General features: G+C 38.7%; 1 protein-coding gene across 5 annotated transcripts in view; it reads right to left on the reverse strand.

Moving 5' to 3' along the window:
* The window catches only part of NELL1 (neural EGFL like 1), a 287,963-nt gene that overhangs the window by 189,304 nt on the left and 75,981 nt on the right, over window positions 1-22,678 (reverse strand). For all 5 annotated transcript variants that reach the window (XM_084520793.1, XM_084520792.1, XM_084520790.1 and 2 more), the window contains exons 11-12: window positions 17,610-17,709; window positions 7,531-7,659 (exon numbers count right to left, since the gene is read on the reverse strand). In XM_084520793.1, the coding sequence (XP_084376919.1) occupies window positions 7,531-7,659; window positions 17,610-17,709 (229 nt within the window). The remainder of the gene's footprint in view (window positions 1-7,530; window positions 7,660-17,609; window positions 17,710-22,678) is intronic.

The raw sequence follows: 22,678 nt of genomic DNA on the forward strand, positions 1-22,678 counted from the left end.
TTTTAAAAGTTTTAGAAGTCAAATGGATAGGAAGAGTTCAACAGTTAAGCAGTACAACAGCTATGCAGTATTGAATATAAAAAAAGACGTTGAGTTAAATAGAGACCAAATTCAGTCAGCAAGATCACAGAAGGACCTAGAAATTTCACATTAATCCTTTATTTACATCCATCTATTAACTAACAGGAAAAGAGTCGGAGGGGAAAGATCAATACTTCTGAAACACTTCTGTATGTGGCAAGTTACAGTGAACTAATCAACTAAGAAAAACAAAAGATGAAAAACATATTTAAGTCTCTATGTTAAATCTTTATGTTTGCCTCTAACCTTGTGATTATGAAATTGCATATAGAAGGACAAACTAAGCAAGACAGAGGTGTTATAGAGTCAGAATATAGCAACGTACTTCAGTACAGGCAATCACCCATTTTCAGGATTCAATATTTAGTTCATGTTTCACTGCACAGATAGATAAGCGATCTAAAAGGTAATAAATGCTTCAAAATCAAAAATGCAATTTAGTATTTCTTTGCGTTAAAAAAAAAAAACTATCTAAATTGCTTTCCTATTGCCTAACTTGGCAAATATTCTGTGGAAGACAACCTCTCATGGACTAATCTGAGTATACTTTCAACTACAAAAAGGTTGCATGCAGCCTACTTCTGTGTTTTACTGTTGTGCTGAAGCAAAGCTATTCCAGTACTAGTTAGCTTACTGTAAAGGGAAAAAAAGTATATAAGGGAAATAACATCGCATTACTACAAAATGAGCAGGTTTTCTGACAAGTATTTAGTCTTTGGGTAGCAATTCACGGCTTCTGTGACATTTTTGAAATGAGCAATAATGAGCACTAATTTTATAACAAATTAATATAAAATGTTTGGCGCACAGGAAGGGAAAGAGTGATTTAGTTACGTGGCTTCTGAATGAAAGTCTTGAGGGACACTAGAGCACACCATCAGGACAAAATACGGGAATAATTCTCACAAAATTCAAGGCATTTTATTTTTTAACTCTTCAAGCTGAGGTAACATCAGCAAGGTGACCTTGAAAGGGCATATAAGGAAACTAGCTATGCTGCCTGAATTAATCTCATGTGAACACATTTCACACATCATCTTCTGTCACTAGCAACTTAACCAGTAAAGGAGGAGAAAACAAACAAAAAAAGCAACACCAGGCATTCTCAACAGTACATCTGGCCTCCAAACTTTCAGCTTCTTTAAAGGTAAAGCAGTCTCACCCAAGACATCACAAACAGTGCAACAGGCTGCTTCTGCCCCAAGTTTTCTTTATATTCTTATAAAACAGCTTTATTTTGCAAACTGCTCCTAAAAAAAAAAAAAAAACAACTCGGATTCACACAGCTTGTTTATACTCTTTACACCAAGAACTAGAAGATATCCTAGAGAGCATGTGTCATCCCACTACAGTATAAAGGGGGAAGAAGCTCTACAATGAAGTAATACAGCGAGAATATTAATCTTTACAGGCCCACTTCAGTCAGTGGATCCATTTTTATATTATATCCATTACCACAATAGTGTTCTGGGGTGACAGTGGGGAACCAGAAAAGGGAAAAATACTGCTGCGTAGCATGACAAGACATCTCATGGTATGCTACCCTATCGCTTTTACTAGTTGCTTCCTGGGCGGATGAGTAGTTATGCATGAAGGAAAAAAATACTAATTTTCTTGTTTATGATCTCTTGTCAGCAAGAATAGACATGTGTTATCCTAACTGGGAGATTCATCCCACTTCAGATTTAAACAGCTCTTACAATCAATCAGAGCTCAACTTGAATTAGGTAATAATCACTTTTGCACCAACCTAACTTTGCAGGCAGAAACGGGCTGTTAGTATTCAAGCAGAAGGTAGCAAAGAATGCAGAACTGATATGTGGAGGGGGAAAAAATGATTCTTGCTTTTGCTTTTGTTTACTAGGGAATACACAGCAGAATCTCACAGAATTGTTTTCAGAAAGATGTCTCTCTGCTTCTTAGCATCTAGAACATAAGGATAATCATGCTAGAGACAAGCATTACTTTTAGCTGATTTGGCTTGCTTTTTCTCATTTCATCTCTAAGCTTCAAGACTCTCCTACTTGCCAACACTTTCCTCTCTCTTACTAGATTTTTCAGGATGATCCTATTGGTATTTGTGAACTAGTAACAGAGTCCGGAGCTTTCTAGCTTTAACGGTGTATTGACAATTTGCTTGTCTACTGTACACATCACATAACATGCCTGGAAGAAACAGCATGACACAAAATCAAATGAATTGCCCATTTTGGTCTTGCTTTTGCCACTGAAATACTGCACCATTTATAACTAACACTCCTGCATGCAGCTTGCAGTCCTCACACGGGTGCTTGTATTACATGCTAAGTCATAGCTGCAAGTGTTCACAGTGCTTGTATCCTGCAGACACTGGGCTCTGGCTATTTGGGACATTCCCAGAGTTTATCCACGCATATGTGACAGAAATAAACAGACACTGGTTTAACGCTTTTGCCTAAGTATCCCATCTGTGGTTGAACCTCCATCACTGTGGCTAACAGAAATATTTCTATACGTCTCCCTGCAAATGGGAAATGCTATAACTATGTAACAAAAATGCAACAGGCAAATAGACAGAAAATTGCTTTTCAATTTTTTAATTGAATATATTGCATTTACAGAACACATAGAACCTCCAAGTACCACCTTCATTCATTACAAGCTTTATGCACTTGTTTTCAGAAACCATCTCCCCTAAAGACACCTATGTTATTTCAAAAAAAGGAATACTAAAATTTATCCCACCTGTATATTTTGACATGAAGTGCTAACTGTTTTAAGAGTATTTAGTGGGAATGAACAGTAAGAGCATTCCGGGATTAATTTTGTATTTCCCAATTTTGCTAATACCAACTCCCTGACAAACATCAGGAGTTTTCTATTTTTTTTTCCCCGCACTACTACAAACGTGAATATGGAATGTTAGGGGGGAATAGAGTGGAAGGACACAAATACGTGTGAAAACATGAAGAGGACTTAAATGCAATTCTTCAGAGATCTTACGAGACTGAAATGATGCCATGAGGTCCAACCAGGATAAAACTAAGTAAGAGTGAGCTCAAATAACAGTAAAAACACAGGGAAGGTGAAATAATACCATACATTAGAATTCTCACAAACAAGTTTTTTCAACTACAGTGGAAGTCACAAGAAATGTGGAAAGCTCTTTCAAGTTAAAGATCTGGAGTATTCTGAACTAAGGTGCCACCTACCAGTACATGTCACAAATACAAACTAGTTTAACCTCACCTTCTCAAAGGAAACAGTAATCTTGTACGCCTTTTAAGTTTAAGGGCTTAGGAATCACAAAGACAAAATGAGAATTACAGCTGAGAATATCTTCCTTGCTTCCACAGATGTTTTGTATGTTTATTACTTCCTGTTCGGGTGTTTTTTGTATTCAGTTCTTACACAATACACACAGAAACCCAGAACTACACACACACAGAAGCAATACATACTATACCAACATCCTGCTAAATTCTACCATCAGATGCATGCATGCCTATGGCTTCATTGATCTGAGTAACAGCTTCACTGTGAAGCTGAGAACATTATACAGCCAACTACGAAATTATTCTGTTTAGCAGATTAAACACAGATGAGAGAAATTAGATTAGAAAGGCATATAGAGCAATTTTGCAGAAAGCTGTTCTACGGAGCAAAAACCCTTCACAGAGCTGAAAGGAGTCACCTCTTGGCTTTGTCAATCTGTAGTTGCCCTTGTTAAAGCCTCTTCTCTTCTTGATATTACCTCCTAAAAACTACTCTCCATCTAGCAAATTTATCATTTCATAACAGCTATAAATACACTTTTGCCTATCCCACCACCTCAGGCAGCAGAAAAGCTGGTTTTATTCAGTTACCTCATGCTTCAACCACACACACAGCAGCCAGGGATTCGGGCTGCCCTTCCAACATTCAATGCAACACAGACCGGATATAATTCAAGCTAATTTCTTCAAAAAGAAGGACCACCACTGCCACTAGTAATATACTGCCAACATCTCCAAAATTACTTGAGTCAAGGTTTTTAAACTTCTGACATAGAAGAAAAAAAAGAAAATGGAGACAATCCGCTACTAGATTAATAAAAACACTCAACATTGATTTTTCTTAAAAAGGCAAAAAAGAACAAGCACTGACTTCTGCATCAAGGCTGATAAAGTGCCTCATTACTGTCTTTTGATTTCTGAATAGACCTTGTAGTACCTATATAGCAGCTCTTCTTTTTGTAGAGAAAAAAAAAAAAAAAGATTCATAAGGTACTCTGCTGCCTGCCTTTAAAAAAAACACTCGCCAACTGTTTTCCAGTCAGTGAAAGTTCATATATAGGACCATTCAAATTATAGTTTGCAGAGAAGTGACTAAATGCCATGAGATTTATAACTGCAAGTTACTGAATAGCTTTATGAAATATTAAAGCAGTCTTGTTCACTTAAGTATACTAAAAAGTCTTTTTATGGAAGTGGGATTATTTAAGCCCAGTCCATGCATGCCTTTTTTATTCTTCCATCCTGTCTTCCAATTCTTAGTGGATTTTAACAGCTTGTCAAAAATGTCCATCACCACTTCTGTTGGAAGCAAAACCTAGCGAAATATTTTTGACAAAGTATTTTTAAAACTTTCTATGATGGCCAAAAGATTATATATTGTAGCTTAATATATACAAGAACATATATACAGAAAACACCAAGAAACAGAAAGAATAATGCTCCATTGCAGCCATTCCTGTGATGATATAATACATCAACAGAAGTACCTCGGTTTCACTCTTCCCAGAAACAGGTCTCTTTTGTATCATAGGAAGACCATTTCAAGTAAAGTACCTGACCCACAGAAGTACTTCAGGAAGCACATCAGATCACAGAATCACAGAATCACAGAATTTTCTAGGTTGGAAGAGACCTCAAGGTCATCGAGTCCAACCTCCAACCTAACGCTAACAGCCCTCCACTAAACCATATCCCTAAGCTGTACATCTAAGCGTCTTTTGAAGACTTCCAGGGATGGTGACTCCACCACTTCCCTGGGCAGCCTGTTCCAATGCCTCACAACCCTTTCTGTAAAGAAGTTCTTCCTAACATCTAACCTAAAACTCCCCTGGCTCAACTTAAGCCCATTCCCCCTCGTCCTGTCACCAGGCACGTGGGAGAACAGGCCAACCCCCACCTCTCTACAGCCTCCTTTAAGGTATCTGTAAAGAGCGATAAGGTCACCCCTGAGCCTCCTCTTCTCCAGGCTGAACAAGCCCAGCTCCCTCAGCCGCTCCTCGTAGGACTTGTTCTCCAGGCCCCTCACCAGCTTCGTCGCCCTTCTCTGCACCCGCTCAAGCACCTCGATGTCCTTCTTGTAGCGAGGGGCCCAAAACTGAACACAGTACTCGAGGTGCGGCCTCACCAGAGCTGAGTACAGGGGGACGATCACCTCCCTAGCCCTGCTGGTCACGCTGTTCCTAATACAAGCCAGGATGCCGTTGGCCTTCTTGGCCACCTGAGCACACTGCTGGCTCATATTCAGCCGACTGTCCACCATCACTCCCAGGTCCTTCTCTGCCTGGCAGCTTTCCAACCATTCCTCTCCCAGCCTGTAGCTCTGCTTGGGGTTATTGTGCCCCAGGTGCAGGACCCGGCACTTGGCCTTGTTAAACTTCATGCAGTTGACCTCAGCCCATCGGTCCAACCTATCCAGATCCTCCTGCAGAGCTTTCCTACCCTCAAGCAGATCGACACACGCACCTAACTTGGTGTCATCTGCGAACTTACTGAGGGTGCACTCGATGCCCTCGTCCAGATCATCGATGAAGATATTAAAGAGGACCGGCCCCAGCACCGAGCCCTGGGGGACGCCACTAGTGACTGGCCTCCATCTGGACTTGGCTCCATTCACCACGACTCTTTGGGCCCGGCTATCCAGCCAGTTTCTAACCCAACGAAGCGTGCGCCAGTCCAAGCCAAGAGCAGCCAGTTTCTTGAGGAGAATGCTGTGGGAGACGGTGTCAAAAGCCTTGCTGAAGTCAAGGTAGACCACATCCACAGCCTTTCCCTCATCCACCCAGCGCGTCACTCTGTCATAGAAGGAGATCAGGTTCGTCAGGCATGACCTGCCTTTCATAAAGCCATGCTGACTGGGCCTGATCGCCTGCTTCCCCTTCAAGTGCTGCATGATGACTCTCAGGAGGATCTGCTCCATGAGCTTTCCTGGCACTGAGGTCAAACTGACAGGCCTGTAGTTTCCTGGGTCTGCCCTCCGGCCCTTCTTGTAGATGGGCGTCACGTTTGCTAGCCGCCAGTCGATTGGGACCTCCCCCGATAGCCAGGACTGTTGATAAATGATGGACAGCGGCTTGGCCAGCTCCTCTGCCAGTTCCCTCAGTACCCTTGGGTGGATCCCATCTGGCCCCATCGACTTGTGCACATCTAAGTGCCGTAGTAGGTCACCAACCAGTTCTTCATGGATAATGAGGGCCACATCCTGCTCCCCATCCCCTTCCACCAGCTCAGGGTACTGGGTATCCAGAGAACATCCGGTATTGCCGCTAAAGACTGAGGCAAAGAAGGCATTGAGCACCTCCGCCTTTTCCTCATCTCTTGTAACTAAGTTTCCCCCCGCATCCAGTAAAGGATGGAGATTCTCCTTAGTCCTCCTTTTTGTGTTGATGTATTTATAGAAACGTTTTTTGTTATCTTTAACGGCAGTAGCCAGATTGAGCTCCAGATGAGCTTTGGCCTTCCTAATTTTGTCCCTGCACAGCCTCGCTACTTCTTTAAAGTCCTCCTTAGTGGCCTGCCCACTTTTCCAAAGCTTATAAACCCTCTTTTTTCTCCTAAGATCAAGCCACAATTCTCTGTTGAGCCAGGCCGGTCTTCTTCCCCGCCAGCTCGTCTTTGGGCACGTGGGAACAGACCGTTCCTGCGCCATTAAGACTTCCCTCTTGAAGAGCGCCCAGCCTTCCTGGACCCCTCTGCCCTTCAGAACCGCCTCCCAAGGGACTCCACCAACCAATGTCCTGAGCAGCTCAAAGTCAGCCCTCCCCTGTGTAATACCATTTCTGTATTCAAGCCTCAATACCCCTTCACACTTACCTTTCTCACAATTGCCTGCAAAATATCCTCTTCCAAAGTTAATACATCTCATAAAAATGTCACTCTCTACAAAATACTTTACAAGGTAGATGCTATTGTCTAAAAAGTAGTGTTTTGAAACTTATAATGACAGCATGACTACGGCATGCCAAGATAAGACTGCAACAATGAAGTACAGCAATAGGTAGGTAATCTGAATAGTCCAGCATCACTTTCACCTTTTTTGGTAATGCCTAATTCATATTTATATGCTGGAAAAAAAGGTGCCTATGATATTTACCATCATGAAACCGAACTTTGAAATATAATTCATTTTTGAACCATTTGTTTAGTACTGTTTCTGAGTACATTGTTAAGAGGACAGGTTTTTTCACATTTTGTTTACCTTCACAATACGCAGAGTCCCCTTGGACAGAGAGGTAACCATTCTTGCATTCACAAGTAGCTTTTGTGTTCCAGTTTTTGCACTCTGAATTTTCACCACATTTGTGTCCCTCTGCACAGAAGTTATGGCCTGAAATCAAGGAACAGACAAGAAGTTATTAAAATAGGCTTAGTTCAGGTATTAAGATTATATATTTATATCAACTGTATTATTCTCTGAAAATGCTACATAGTAGAAATTCCCTCTATAAACCAATCTGGTGCAAACAGGCTTTTTGGATTCCTCCTAAGAATTTGTACTCAAGTAAAGTCATTTTGTTCAAAAACATATTTGTATGACTCACTTTAGTAAGAAGAAAAGAACTTCAAAGCAGGAAACCATGTCAGTACATTAGTTTCCAACAGAATCTATGCAGAATCTATCAATCTATCAGAATCAATCTCTGACTGACACAAAATATAACAGTAACTTACACCAAAAAATATAATGAAGTGTAATAATAAGAAGTTGACAATTCTCTTACTGTGCATAATCAAGCACTTGTTCAGGTGAGCAAAACAAGACCTTGCATTAAAACACAAAACTGTACTGATAAACAAGACAACCGCAAGCACTGTCTTTTAATCCTGTCATGAAAAACTAGCTGGATTGTTTTTACAGTCTATAATTAATCCACACATCATGTTTTGTAGTGCAGATTTTTTATTTATGTCTCATTTCCTTGACACAAATTCTCAGTAGTTCTTTTTTGAGAACGCCTTCTTCTATCCCACATATTGACATTTCTAATAGCATCATGAACTTTCCTAGTCTCTCGTAAAAAACTCACAACTGGCTGAAGCTCTTCTTTCAATTGTTCTCTAAGATGTGTCAAAATATCTCTCTGCTGAAGTTTAAAAAGAAAATAATTGCAACTTTAACCCTTTAAAGGCACTCCATTGGAGATACTGTAAGTGATAACTAAATACCTTACAGAACTTAACAGGAATTCCACCTCACCAGAGTATTTTTTGATGGACTTTTCTCTGTTAACATCCAGGAATCTATTTTATTTCCTTGATACATATAAACAGTATGGTACTTATTTTTCCTTTATTTTCCCTATTTTTAAATTTTTTTTCCCCTCCTTGGAGGAGGGAAAATTTCTTCTTACTTTTTTTGTTTTGTTTTTCAGCCTTAAAAAAAAAAAGAAAAAAAAAAAAACAAAAAACAAAAAACAAAAAACACTTATTTTTGCGGAAAGAAAACAGAAATGTTTACAGGTGTGTGTGTGCTATGCACACCAGAAACTCAGACTACATGCACTCTGATTTGTTCTTATATCAATACACAAGAACAGTTTCTGCCAGTTCTGATTGATCATAAAGGAGCAAACCAAAAGTTCTAATTCGTTCACCCTAAAGCTTCTAAAATCCCTTAAAGACAGCTAAGAGAAAAAAAAAAAATGTTGATCTAGACTTGTAAAACCTAAATGCCAGGTGCAGATCTTCATTCATATCTTTTCCTCTGATGTTCTTTAGCGAACTTCATAAGACTTTAGCTTGTACTAAATACAGTTTTTTCTACCACAAACAAAAATTCCTAGAGCTTCCCTGAAGCTTTTTCATTCATGGGTTTATATGTGTTTTTAAACACACACTTCAGTCATCTATTAACTTGAAACTCAGATTTTGTCACTTCAGTGAACTCAGATTCTATGAGTCTGGCCAGGACTGATGACCTAACATTGGGCTGTAAGGTCACCTTAAGAAAACGTAATACTTGTCAGTAAGGAGAATACTTTCTCGGGATCAGTGTCCAACTCTGCACTTAAACTTCATATTAATTTTACTAGCAACAAGGGTATCTTCCTTGTGCTAAGTTGTTCTTTCACTGTAATCTAACTTGCATTTAAAAAGAAATGTCTTTGCATCTCCTTTTGTCTCTGTTAATGACAACTGCAGATATTTCTTCTAATCTTCATTCATTTCACAGTCTGGTAAAAAAACACTCAAGTATTCCAGATACAACCTTGTCAAGCCTGGGTACATTTTACACTGTGGTTTTCCTTCTTTTTTTTTTTCTTTTTTCTTTTCTTTTTTCTTTTTTTTTTTTTTTTTTTTTTTAAAAAAAAAAAAAAGGGTGCATAAATGGCTAAAGGCAGCGTAATCACAATCTCAGTATTTGCCTTCTTGTTTTCGCCTTTATAATTTTAATTGAAATCAAACACTGAAACTCATCTTCCCAAACTTCTCCATTCAGCATCTAATTTATACTCTCCAAGCAAGATCACTATTCTGTTAGTGTTTTGGATAATATCCAAGAGACAACTGTTTTTCATAATATTTTCTTTGTGGCTGTTTCCCCTAAGACTGTGACATCCTAGACTGTTTCCTGCTCCTTTAGAATAATAATTCTCCCTTGAAATCATACACAGTATTAGTTTTATATTTAATTATTATTGGTAGATAGTACAACTAAGAGCCAAGATAATATCAGTGCGCTAGCCTAAGCACTATAAAATACTTTAATTTATTGTGCATTGTTACTATTGTACTAGGATTTGAGGTTTATCTAATATATATATATATATATATATAAACAATAATATAGAAATGATTTAGGTTGTCTAACCCAAACAGTTCATCTTTTAAGCTGTGATCATTTTTTGGCAACTTTAATACTCACAATTAGCCAACAGGAAAACCTCTCAGACTTAATTTTCATCACAAGTCCCAAGTCCCAGGTCAACCACTCATTTCTAACAGGACTTGCTCCAAAGCACAACAGCCTGACAAGCTTACAATAGTTCTAAGAATTCTTCACTGTTTACTTATCACTTCTTAAATTCATCAGCACATACTATGACTACACTAACTATCCATTTAGCACCAGTAAGACTGCCTTTTTTTTTTCTTTTTTTTTTTTTAAACTTTCTAGAAAAAAATTGTATCGCTTTCATTCCCTTATTACCAACAGTATGCAACATGAACCTCCTCGGACTGGAGTCTGCTTCTCCATTCAGAAGCAGACTTGTGTTTCCAAGCTTGAATGTTGTTAAAAGAGCATAGAAGAAAAAAGTAATGCTCCAGTTCTGTAACTTAGGTATATATAACTGGGGGCTCCAAAGAACTTCTCTTTGTTCTCCTCTCATTAGGATACACAATGAGAGAACACCTACTATTTCTCTAAATTGCTTTACCATTTGTTATTTTAAGAGATGTGTGGAACACTGTGTTTCTTGCCTTTAAAAATGTTGACTAAAAGTGACTCAATCTCTATTTCCCACAGCATTTCAGAAAATTTGTTCCACACCTCTGTAAGTGGAAAGTAGCATGCCTATCCTGTTAAGAGCATGCATGGTGCTTCAACTCCCTACATTTTCAAGCTTTAACAAAACAAACTTAGTTTAAGGTTGACGAGCAGAACATAGATGATTGTACAGAATGCTAAGGGCTCACTGTACCTGGGTCAGAGTAGAAACGCCACTGGATCAGAGGCTCTAGCAAGTGCTTTTTTTTTTTTTTTTTTTTTTTGCCTTTTTTTTTTTTTTTTTAAAGCAAAGACACACATTTAGCACTTTAAAAGAGCCAAGAGTCACATACCCAAGAAGTGTGGTTCCTACATTTTCTAGACCCCAGTCTGCATTATCTCCAGCTGGGATTTTGGAAGCAAACAAAGAATAAAATACTACCTACTCTTTCTTAGCTGATATTGAATCTGAGTTCTTCTCCTGCTCTTTGGGCAATAAAGGCCAACTAGTATTTGTCTGTAATGTGAAAAAGTAAGCTAACTCTGTTTTTCTTACCTTTAACAACCCCAGTTCAACATCTAATTTAAATACACGTTTAAATTCATTCATATTCAGCAAAACCCACCAGGAATGCATCCAGGGCCACTGACCAATTAAGACTGTGCTTACACATACTCCTGACTAAGCAGGGCAGGACCTAAGCACTGACTAAAATGTCACTCTATTGATGGAAGCAATTACTTATTGCCAAATAAGCACAATGGAAAAGAATGCAAACATCTGATAATTATTAGTTCTTCGCCGTGAAATGGCAACAATAGGTTTCCTTCAAAATACCAACACAGTTGTCAAAACCACCCGATGATACTGCAATAGGGTGTCTGAATGCCAGTCATGGATGGCAGCTTGCTGAGGGCATTCATTCCTGAGGGCATTAAAAGGAGTGTGGCCAGCAGGTCAAGGGAGGTGATCCTCCCCCTCTACTCTGCCTTGGTCAGGCCTCACCTGGAGTACTGTGTCCAGTTCTGGTCTCCCCAGTACAAGAAAGACAGGGATCTCCTGGAAAGAGGCCAGCAGAGGGCCACAAAGACGATACGGGGCCTGGAGCATCTTCTCTGTGAGGAAAGGCTGAGAGACCTGGGTCTGTTCAGCCTGGAGAAGAGAAGACTGAGAGGGGATCTCCTCAGTGTATGTAAATATCTGAGGGGTGGGGGGACAGAAGGATGTAGCCAACCTCTTCTCAGTGGTTTGTGGGCAATGGCTGCAAGTTAGAACACAGGAAGTTCTGCACTGAGATGCGAAAGAACTTCTTCAGAGTGAGGGTGACGGAGCATTGGAACAGGCTGCCTAGGGAGGTTGTGGAGTCTCCTTCTCTGGAGATATTCAAGGCCTGTCTGAATGCCTACCTGGGCAGCCTGCTCTGAGGAACCTGCTTTGGCAGGGAGGTTGGACCCAATCTTTCGAGGTCCCTTCCAACCCCTACAGTTCTGTGATTCTGTTATTCCTATTGCACAGGTGAAAACAGCTGAATTAGCAAGACTTCAGAATATTCACCCACGTCTTATCTGAGATGGTCAGCTCTTCTCTAAATACAGAAAAAGTTTAAAATAGAATCACCAAACATGAGCAAGCAGGCAATTGGAGAGGATTTGACAGAAGCTCGGAATATCTGCAATAGTTCTGATAATCTAAAATCATTTCAGGATAACTCAGATGACAAGGCAAATGAGCATGGATTAAAATTACAGACAAACACATTCAGAACAGATGTCAGAAACCATTTTCCCCACACATACGCACACAGTTGTCAATGTTCACAACAGCCCTGCGAAGTCATTCAAGTCATTCATGATACAATTAGATACTACCAACAGGGGAATTAAATATCAAAAAGTTCTTCAGATTTTTGATAGGCATGATGACTTCTGTTCCTTCCCCAAACATATCTGACAATGTTACTCTTCTTTATCAAGGCTGCTGTAATGTTTGCTCCAATTTTTCTACAGAACATAATAGGATCATAGACCATTATTCATCTTTCAACTCCCAATATTTGACTGTAAAAAGACCATTCATAAATGTACTAAAACAAGTATGAAAGAGGGAAGATTTCATGATACCAGACATAACATTATGACTTCTACACAACATGGTTGTTCAAAGTAAAATCATCTAAATTTAATCACTTATTCCATTTGGAGTCACCTAAAAATGGCTCTAATTTTTCCAGCCTTCTTAACCTCTTCACATTCTAGTTCCCAGAAACTGCTTTCCCAAAGCAGCATGCTCAACTGTTTTGTGCTCTCACTGAGGATTTTTTTTTAAGTACTTAACACATTCAATAATTTGGTTTAATTATCAATTGAAGAATGCAAGAACACATTCAAAAGTATTGTTGGAATCAATATATCCTATCCATATCTCCTCACTTTTTTAGAGACAACACTGCTGTGCCTCCCATTTTTCTGAGTTCCCTTAAAACATCTGTAATGCTTTTTGTACTTCTTTCAGTTTCCCTTGCTGGTCACTTCAGAAACTCTAAACTCCCCTTCTCTTGCTCTTCAAGGATCTATCCTTCAGCAATCCACGTTTCATTATTTCACATGTTAGAGGCTTCTAAAAAGAATGCTGGGGATACTTACATTAATAGCATGAGTAATGCCCAAAAGGTCCAAGGTCATTTACCCTCAAAATCTTCACAATAATTCTGGTTTAGCCCCACGTTTACCATGTAAACATATAAAGTAAAATCGGGGAACAAATCATTGGAAGAGACATAAAATTTGCACTAGCAATTATGCCCTTTCATGATCTGCATCAGTTTTTAAATGAGTCATGAGCAATGAAACACTTTGAAAAGCAGTTTTTACGTCTTCTGAGACTGTGGTCCCATAACACAGTGGTCTGACATAAAGCAGCAACTTCATAAATTCTTTTAAGCTGCTGTATGATTGCAGACCTTATTACACACTGTTTATTTACGTGCATTAGAATAATGGCACTGCACAGCCTACCAAACTTCTGAAGATTTTTTTTTTCTTTTTTTTTGCAGACAAAGGTCTTCTAAACCCTAAATATTGTTATAACTAAGCATAGCAAGTAACTAATGCATATTTACCAACCTCCATTATATCTTAATAAAACTAGAACCTTGAAATAATTCATACTTTACAGCAAAGAGAAACATTTTATTTCTGAAAAAAAAAAAAAAAATACACCTCAGGTTCAGAGTTAGACAAAGAGAGATGAGAAATATGCTAATTGAAGAGCCTTCTCTTGTTCCAACTGAAAGAACTGAAATCCCCTTACAACAAGCAGTACAAGTGAGGATAGCAGAAGCCTCATTTTTAGACTGTAGTGCTGTTTCTGCAGAAATGCATGCTTCGGCTCATCAGTAGCATTCTCCCCTTTCTCCTAACCAGCATCATCAGTCAATCTAAATCCATCAGCCAAACCGTATTACATGATAGCAAATAAAAATTACTTTCTCCAGAAAGCAAACAGCTCTCACTACTTCATTATTTCCTCACACCCTCTTGTTTAGAGAGCATGACTGAAGGAGCTAGGGGCTGTTGAGGCTGTTCTAACATACCAAAATTATGAGCATAACAACATAAAAATTCTCTCATGAAATTTATTTGTATCACTCATTCAAAAGAGGAAAAATCCACTCGTTCAAAAATTATACACTGCCTTTGGCAAGGAGAAAAACAGCTGAAGGGAACAATAAAACACTTTTATGACACTATTTTTTGTATTAGATTTGTCTCTGGGACATAAAAAATGTAGTAGTCATGCTGTAAGAAAAAAAGAGTGATTCGCAAAAAGGAAGTAAAAAAACTAGATATTTTAGCACACAATGATTCTTTGTAAAATTTTACAATTAACTAAACTTTTTGTAAGCCTAAAAGAGAGCTTAATACCATACGTCCTGCTAAAAAGCATAAAGTAGCCACATCGTGTAAACAGATATTCATATTAAGGCACGCAGATTAAGGGCAAAACAACATGTAGTCCACATTACAATCAGGATCTGTTTGGCACTACGTACAGATCTACGTATAGATCTGTTGCCCATTTTGTGTTCAGGCCCATCAAATCACAAAAATAAACTGTCATTGTACAGCAAAGTACTTCCATACTATGTCCACTTTGCTGTACTACTTATACAAACATTTTACTGAAATCTATACATTGACTTTTATTATACTATTTTCATTATAGTACTTCTGCCATAGTTTAAAATCATGTAGCAAACCTGAGGAAGAAACGGTGCCATTTGCTGTTTTTACTTTTCTAACCATTTATGACCAATAATGACTACCTAGGAAGCTCACCAGCTGTGTACATTACAGTATTCAATTCAGTCCTTTGCTGACTCACAGTTTCCACCACCATCAACACTACAGTTTTTTGTGTGGTGTTTATTTTTTTTCCCTTGCATAACCTGTTTTATTTTAAGCATTTAGTTGTTGATGCGGTCGATATTACCAAGCAAAGGGATTTTAGCAAATGTTCAGCAAAGGTGTTTTATAACTCTACAGAACATGAAATTCAATTGAGGTTTTCCATATTTCAACAACTAGATACTAAACAAAGCACAAATTGATATGAAAACAAAACCTACCAGTCAACAGTATGTACAGATAAACTTTGCACAGTATCATTGGTCTCATTTAACATTACTATTAAAGTTTTACTTCATCTTGTTGACTGTTACAGTTAAATGCCAATGCCATCTGTCATCATACATATAATGTGAAATTTGCACATGATGTGCAAGTGATCCATGTGGGTTTCCAATAATTTTTGATTACTTGGTATTATATTTACTACTGTGTTTCTTCCTCACTGGTTTTCTTCTTGGACAACAGAAGATAAACATAGTCTCTTAAGAAAATCTTTACTACAAAACAGAGAAGTACTCTATCCCTTCCCAATAAAAGACATGTTGGAACATGACGAGACCAGAAACTATAGCTATGAGAAACAAGAAATTCTTAACAAATATTCCTTTTTTTTTTTTTTTTTTTAAAACACCAGTGCTCTGCATATGATGAAATTATACACTACCAATTTAGGTTGCATGGAACCAAAGCCAAGATGTCAAGCATATATTCCATTGCAAGATCTAAAAGGCAATTTAGGAGTGCTAACTTCAATTTATCGCCTTACAGCACTGACAAAACCAACCACAAATTTAAGCATAATTTCGAAAATAATTTTTAAAATCAAAGAAGAAATAAAAATGAAGAACACACTGTTTTAGTAGAAAGCAAAAGCAGGACTGTCATGGAAGTTTGGTGTGTCAGCTTGAAAGTTTATCAGAATTCATAGGAAGTGAAAGTACAATTCCTTCCTCTGCTTCTGGAGCCCATCACATTTGCATACATATTCATGCTATTTTATAAATAATAAAAACAGTCTGGGGATGAATATCTAAAAAGGAGTACCTATCATTAACAATAATATAGGATTGAATAATTATAGAATTTATCCTTCATCAACTTTGAAGCTTTCAGCTTTCTAACACTTTTAAGTAATGAAGCTAATTTTTCAGTACTACGCTACATCAAACTAGGCCATCTGTTAAGAAGTATCATTAAGACATTGAGCCCTCTAAGGGACAGAGAAGTAACATTTACTGCTTGCTTAAATAGTTACAGATGGTTCTAGAAAGTGCTTGAAAAAATTCATGTTTATATTCTTAGTCCATCATCCAACAAGCAGTCTCCAATGTGCTGGCCCCGGCATTCACTTCCAAGTTCAAGGCCTTAGTAAATATTTAACTACACATATTTATTAATTAATTTTTACTGGCCAGAGGGACAGATTGAGCATTCCTCGGCATCTACAATGACACTCTGGAGGAATTTACATACAGGCAAGAAAGCAGTCCAGCAGGGCCAGATAACCGTCTAAGTCTGGAAATATCTAATGCTTGTTTGGCATGCCTCTTGCTTGAACATTTCTGAGGTTCAGCACTAACAGCTGGCACACAAGACCTGCTCTGAGAGACTAGAGTCCCCTTAAGCTCAGCTGAGAATCAGTGCCAAAAGAAAGGTACAGAACAGAGGTACCATACAGGCATATCCAAGGAACAATCATAACACCTTTCACTTAGCAGCTCACTCATTACAACACACGTTAAGAAGAAAGCTTATTCAAGTTCCCTAGCCTTGTGAAATCATCCTCACTTGATTTCCTCAGCTAAGATATTAGCCGTGACTTGTTCAGTCTGATCCAGCATGCAACCAGGATTCACTAAGGATGCATGGGAATATACAAGAGGAACCTGCATCTCAACACCCCACTGGAAGGAGAACAAATGGAATTCTGGGCATTAGGGTTATTTTTTCATTTTTATTCTGTAATTGTTCAGCACAACTAAAAAATGAGTCCTGAGAGAACTCAAAACTAAATCAGTTTCAGACTGGCATCTTAACATTATTGTTATTTTAAGATTGAGAGAGCTCTAAAGAAGTTCACTCCCCGTAAGCTTGGAACCCTGTATATTTAGTGCAATTGCAAGTTCAAGCAATGTAAGATACCTCTTATTTTAAACAATTTATTCACAACAGGAATTCATAAGAGATACTGGACCCTTTCTCCCTCGGTGCTTTCTTTTCTCCCTGCCCCTCTCTAATTCAGAGCAATTAAAACTATGTAGCCAGTAAGTCTTCTACCCAAAGGAATATTACAGATCGGCTTTATGTGAAGGCTAATTACAGACTCAGGTACATAGGAGTACCTAATATCTCATTAAAAAGAATTCTTCCTTCCAGTGCATCCCCCTGTTGAATCAGCAACATACATTCCTTCTAAGCATGCATAGTCTCTGGCTTACCTCTGCAAACACTGCAACACTGGTTCTCTGGAAGAACGTGATCTTTTCCCGAGCAGTTCAATGGCGGACAAGTCTCGGTTACTTTTACTAAAACTCCATTCTGAAAACAAATAACATTTTTTTTAAATGACTTGAATGAAAACACAAGCAATGGCAAGGATCACAATTTTCCATCTACAACTCTGGCAACCTCTAATAACAGCAAGAGTAAACTAGTAGGCAGCAAGCCAAATTTATTTTTATACAATAAACAAGAACGTAAAGTAATTCCATTGGATGTCCATGTCCACAGTCAGAAAAAAAAAATGTGACACGTAAGTATTTGAAGGAATTAAAGAACTTCTCTCTAGGTTTTTGTTAAAGACAGCCTTTCAGCTTTGTGCAAGTCCCAGTTTAACTCCTCTTAGTTCATATTCTACATACCTCACTGCACTGCTAAGTTATTCAGCTCAAGTGCTCACAGCAGATAGACATTTTCAGATATCATGTATTGTCCTTCCGTGTCCAATTAAAAGGGTCTGTTCTTTAGAAGTACTGATCACCTAATTTCCACAAATCAGGTCCTTCAAAGCCATGGCAAGGCAGAAATCCCATCTTGAGGTATCCATACAGAGATAGCCATTATAAAATGTAAAACAAGATAAAGATGTTCCCATGACTTTGATTTCTGGTAGATTTAGATTTAGACTGTAAAGGAGGTCTATTTGCCGGTAGGGATTTTCTGAAGTACTTGGCAAAGAACAGAGCTGAGGAGATTTTGCACCATGATTTTACTCCATCTTCTTCCCAACCATGAAATCACTTTCATTATAGCTGCAGACCAAACAGAGCTTCTGCTCTTCAGTTAGTTGACTCTTAACATCTTGCCCCGAAATAGCCTTCTCTTTTCTCACCCTCCAGCCTTCCCTATTTACCTCGTGGATCAGAGACCAACAACCAATTCTTTGCTGAGTTGGAAACATCTGTTGTCTATCCCACAGGACTGTCCACACTTGAGTAATTCTATTTTCCCAAGCACTATGAACCTCTACGAAGAACAGTGGTAGCCAGTTCTATTGCCAGTAAACAGTCTGAATATGAACCTAGCCACTCTTCTCCCAAATGCTTATCATGGTGCCTCATGTGGCAGAGCAAAAAGATGAGAGTTTCAGCTTTCTTAAAATAAATTAATGACACTTTCTAGCTATCGTGATTGCAGAAGAAGCTTAAAAAATATAACCCAAATGCATCTAGGGCTAAGAAAGCATTGGACAACTTATACAAAAAAAGACAAAATATGTTACAACAGCCACAAATCTCATAATCCGAGGGGTCAGATACATGACCTTGCAGAGAACATGTTGATAATATCTATGCGTCTATCTGGTATGAAGAAACATCTCTATGGAGAGACACCCTTGCTAGCCCGAAGCTTGCTGTTAAGTCTACAAGACACTGTGCCACACCATGCTGAAGGACTAGCTCAGGTGTCAGAAACCGTACAGTTAAAACTCTTTGCTGGTAATTAACCTCACCAACAAGGCCACGCTGATTCAGCTGTGTCACTTCAGACTCCAGAATTAGCTTTCACAGCATCAAATTGTCCTACACAGTTATGAACACAGAAATGCTTACTGAGTCTACAAGGTGCAAATGATGTACAAGGTGCCCAGTAGCTAGCAAGACTTAAAACTGAGAATTGCAGCAGCAGGGAGTGAAAAGTGACCGTTCTGCAGACACGGCTAGTGACTGCCCATGAGACTGCATTCTTAAGTCTAAACAAGGTCAAGTCATTTTTCTTGCTGCCTATTTGTCTTAACTGGCAAGTTGCATCAGTTGCTGTCATGATAAATAAAATAAAATGAACCCACAGACATTAGTTTTTCCTTTTGTTTTGTGTTTTTCTGTTTGTGGTTTGTTTTTTTTTTTGAAGTCTCCCTACAGTATCATTCAGCATGCATCATCCAAGCAAGTGCCCACACTAGAGCAATGAAGTTAATGGAGGTATTAGGTCTCCTGATCTCACTTCCAGAAGTGAAAGGCAAGAATCCTGCATGGTTGCCTGTGCAACAACAGCAGCAAAGGTGATAAAAGAACCGGACACAGTGAGCCGTCGTTTACTATCATGTTATCAAACTACCAGCTGCAAAAGCTCTAGCTATAAGTTATCACTTATTCAAGCTTAGACAAGACAATCACAGAAGGGGTACAGTATGTCATCATATGTACAAAGTGTTCACTGATGATAAATCCAATCAAATAAACAGCAAGAAATCGAGAAATAGTATGAAAGTCAAATCAGTGATCTGGATAAACCAAAAAGCTAAAAAGAAAAAAAAAGAGAGAGAGAGAAAGAGAAATGTAAGCCATGTTCATGCCCTGTTTAGTGAATCATAAGGAGGTTTAAAAAAAAAAAAATAGAATTAGATGAACTGACAGCTAAGATTTTATTTCCCTGAAGTCTCCTGTTTTCTGCAAAACTTGCAACTTGTTAAAACAAATCCAACAAATGTTTTAGAATAATAAAAATGTTTCCATGATGAATATTCTTTGGATTATAATCAATTTGGTACAAACCCATACAGATCCAATTATAAGAATTATCATCATTAGATTTCAGATTTTATCCATGGAGATAAATAAGAGTAGTTCACACTTCAGAATTATTGCTTCAGGCTGCTTTAGAAAAATGGTTGACTTTTTATACTCTGTCCACATATGTATTCATAGAATCTGGACAGACAGAGATGTTAAAAAGCCCTAATCTTCTTCTGGAATAAATAGGTCAAGCTCCAACTGTGGCATGCAGTATAAAAAGAATGAGATCTGGAATCAAACATTTACAAGACAATTACGTTTCTTGTAATTACAAGGATAAGTACAAAAATAATTTTTTTAATTTTTTTTTTTTTACAAAAATAAAAATAAAAAATGGGTCCAAGCCTAATCAGTGACATGCACTGGAAACTGGAACCACAGGCTCAGATGACTAACTTTGGAAAATAATAGCCAGATATCAGTTGTTTGTTGTTGTTGTTGTTTGGTTTGTTGTTTGTTTTTGGTTTTTGTTTTGTTTTGTTTTGGGGGGGGGGGGGGGGTGTGCTTGTTTTAGCTGTTATTGATAAGCCTTTCAGTATAAAGTTCCAGATAGTGTCCTCAGCTATCACTCAAGGCACCACATTGCTCTTTATTTTTGCAAAAACCTTTTAAATTCAGCTTTCTCAAAGTCAGTAGAGCCCTGTCCATCTTTCTAGCATTTGTATGGCATTCCAACTCCCCACTCCCAGCCATCAATGAATAAGAATTTGTTCTTGCACCTTTTGTTGTCAAACATTGGCCAGTTTTGAATAGGCATTGTGTCATTCACAGGCATTAACCCAGAAGTCAGCTGATCAACTGGAAGTTCCCAATCCAGCAGAAGTTATAGAATTCCTTCCATTGTCTTTAAATGAGCCATGCTATCACATTGTTGAAATCCACAAAGTGAAATAACCACTTACTGAATGCAGCAAGGTGCAGTTTTCTCAATCACTGATACACTTGCATTTTCTAGAGTGACCTCAACAGGCTGGAGAAATAGGCAGACAGGAGCCTCAAAAACAAGAAGTGCCAAGTCCTGAACCTGGGAAGGAATGACCCCATGCACCAGCATGTGCTAGGGGACGCACGGCTGGAGAGCAGCTCAGCAGAAAAGGACCTAGGAGGCCTGGCGGACACCAAGTTAAATATGAGCTGGCAGCATGCTTGTGTTGCAAAGAAGGCTAAGGGTATTGTGTGCTGCGTTAGGCCAAGTACTGTCAGTTGGAGGAGGGAGGTATTCTCTGCTCAGCAGTGTTGCGTCCACACCTGGAGTACTGCGTTCAGTTCCCCAGTACATACGAGAAATGAAACAACAGAGAGAGACCAGCAAAGTGTCACTAGGATAAGAGACTGGAATGCCTCTCCTGTGAGGAAAAGCTGAGAGCTAGGGCCATTTAGCCTACAGAAGACAAGGATCAGGGGGTTCTTATTAATGTGTGTATGACTATCTGAACAAAGGATTCAATGATGGCAGAGCTATGTTCTTTTCAGTGGTGTTTGGTGATAGAATAAGACGCAATGGGCACAAACTGAAACACGGGAGGTTCCCTCCGACCATCACGAAGCACTTCTTTACTGTGGGGATGACTGAGCCCTGACACGGGTTGCCCAGAAAAGCCGTGGAGTCTCCCTGCTTGGAGTATTCAAAAGCCACCTGGACATGGTCCTGAGCAACCTGCTCTGGGTGTCCCTGTTTGAGCAGGAAAGTTGGACCAGGTGACCTCCAGAGGTCACTTCCACCCTCAACCATTCCATGATTCCTAGGAACACACGTGCACTTATTTTTGTCATTTTCTCTTTATAGATTAATCTAGAGAGAGGGCAGGATTCCAGCTGGGAACAAGCAAACGGCTGTCTATCAGTAGCATCTGTGCTTACAGTTAAGAGGATGTGCACCATAAATATATCTTTTAGTCTGGATTAGTTTTCAGAAATAAAAAGAACTGCTCGCAGCCTGATAAAGAAAAACTTTGATCCATCTGGATCCATCATCATTATTATTGTAGTTAGATCGGATAAATCTAAGTTAAAAGCCTCTTAAGCTTGGATCGGTACCCATGCAAAAAAAAAAACAACTCTATCTTCAAATACAAATTAAAACATGAAATTTCAACTTCATCTACTTCACATTAATGCACCTACAAATACATCCTGCTTTATAGACACAGGAACTACTCCCTGAGACTTTTTTCCCTCAGCATTTGTCTTTCTACACTAATAAATTGACAGTTGACCTCTATCCCCTACTGTATGTCTTTCATGGATCAACAGCTTTTCAAACTTGATGTCTGTTTTTCAAGTCTGAAAAATTAAAGCACGCTTTTTTTTTTCTTCTTTTTTAAATGAGTCGTTCCCCTAGCACAAAGCCCTTTCTTTAGTTATTCAACAGCAGTGGCAAAAGCAGCAAAAATCTCCTCACCTTCTCCACCAGCAGGTCTGTATGGAATAGAAAACAATTGCTACAGCAACAGTTCAACTCAATACCTTTCAAACTTCATCTAGCAAGCATT

Source organism: Aythya ferina (genome assembly GCF_964211825.1).
Source record: "Aythya ferina genome assembly, chromosome: 5".
Classification (NCBI taxonomy): domain Eukaryota; kingdom Metazoa; phylum Chordata; class Aves; order Anseriformes; family Anatidae; genus Aythya; species Aythya ferina.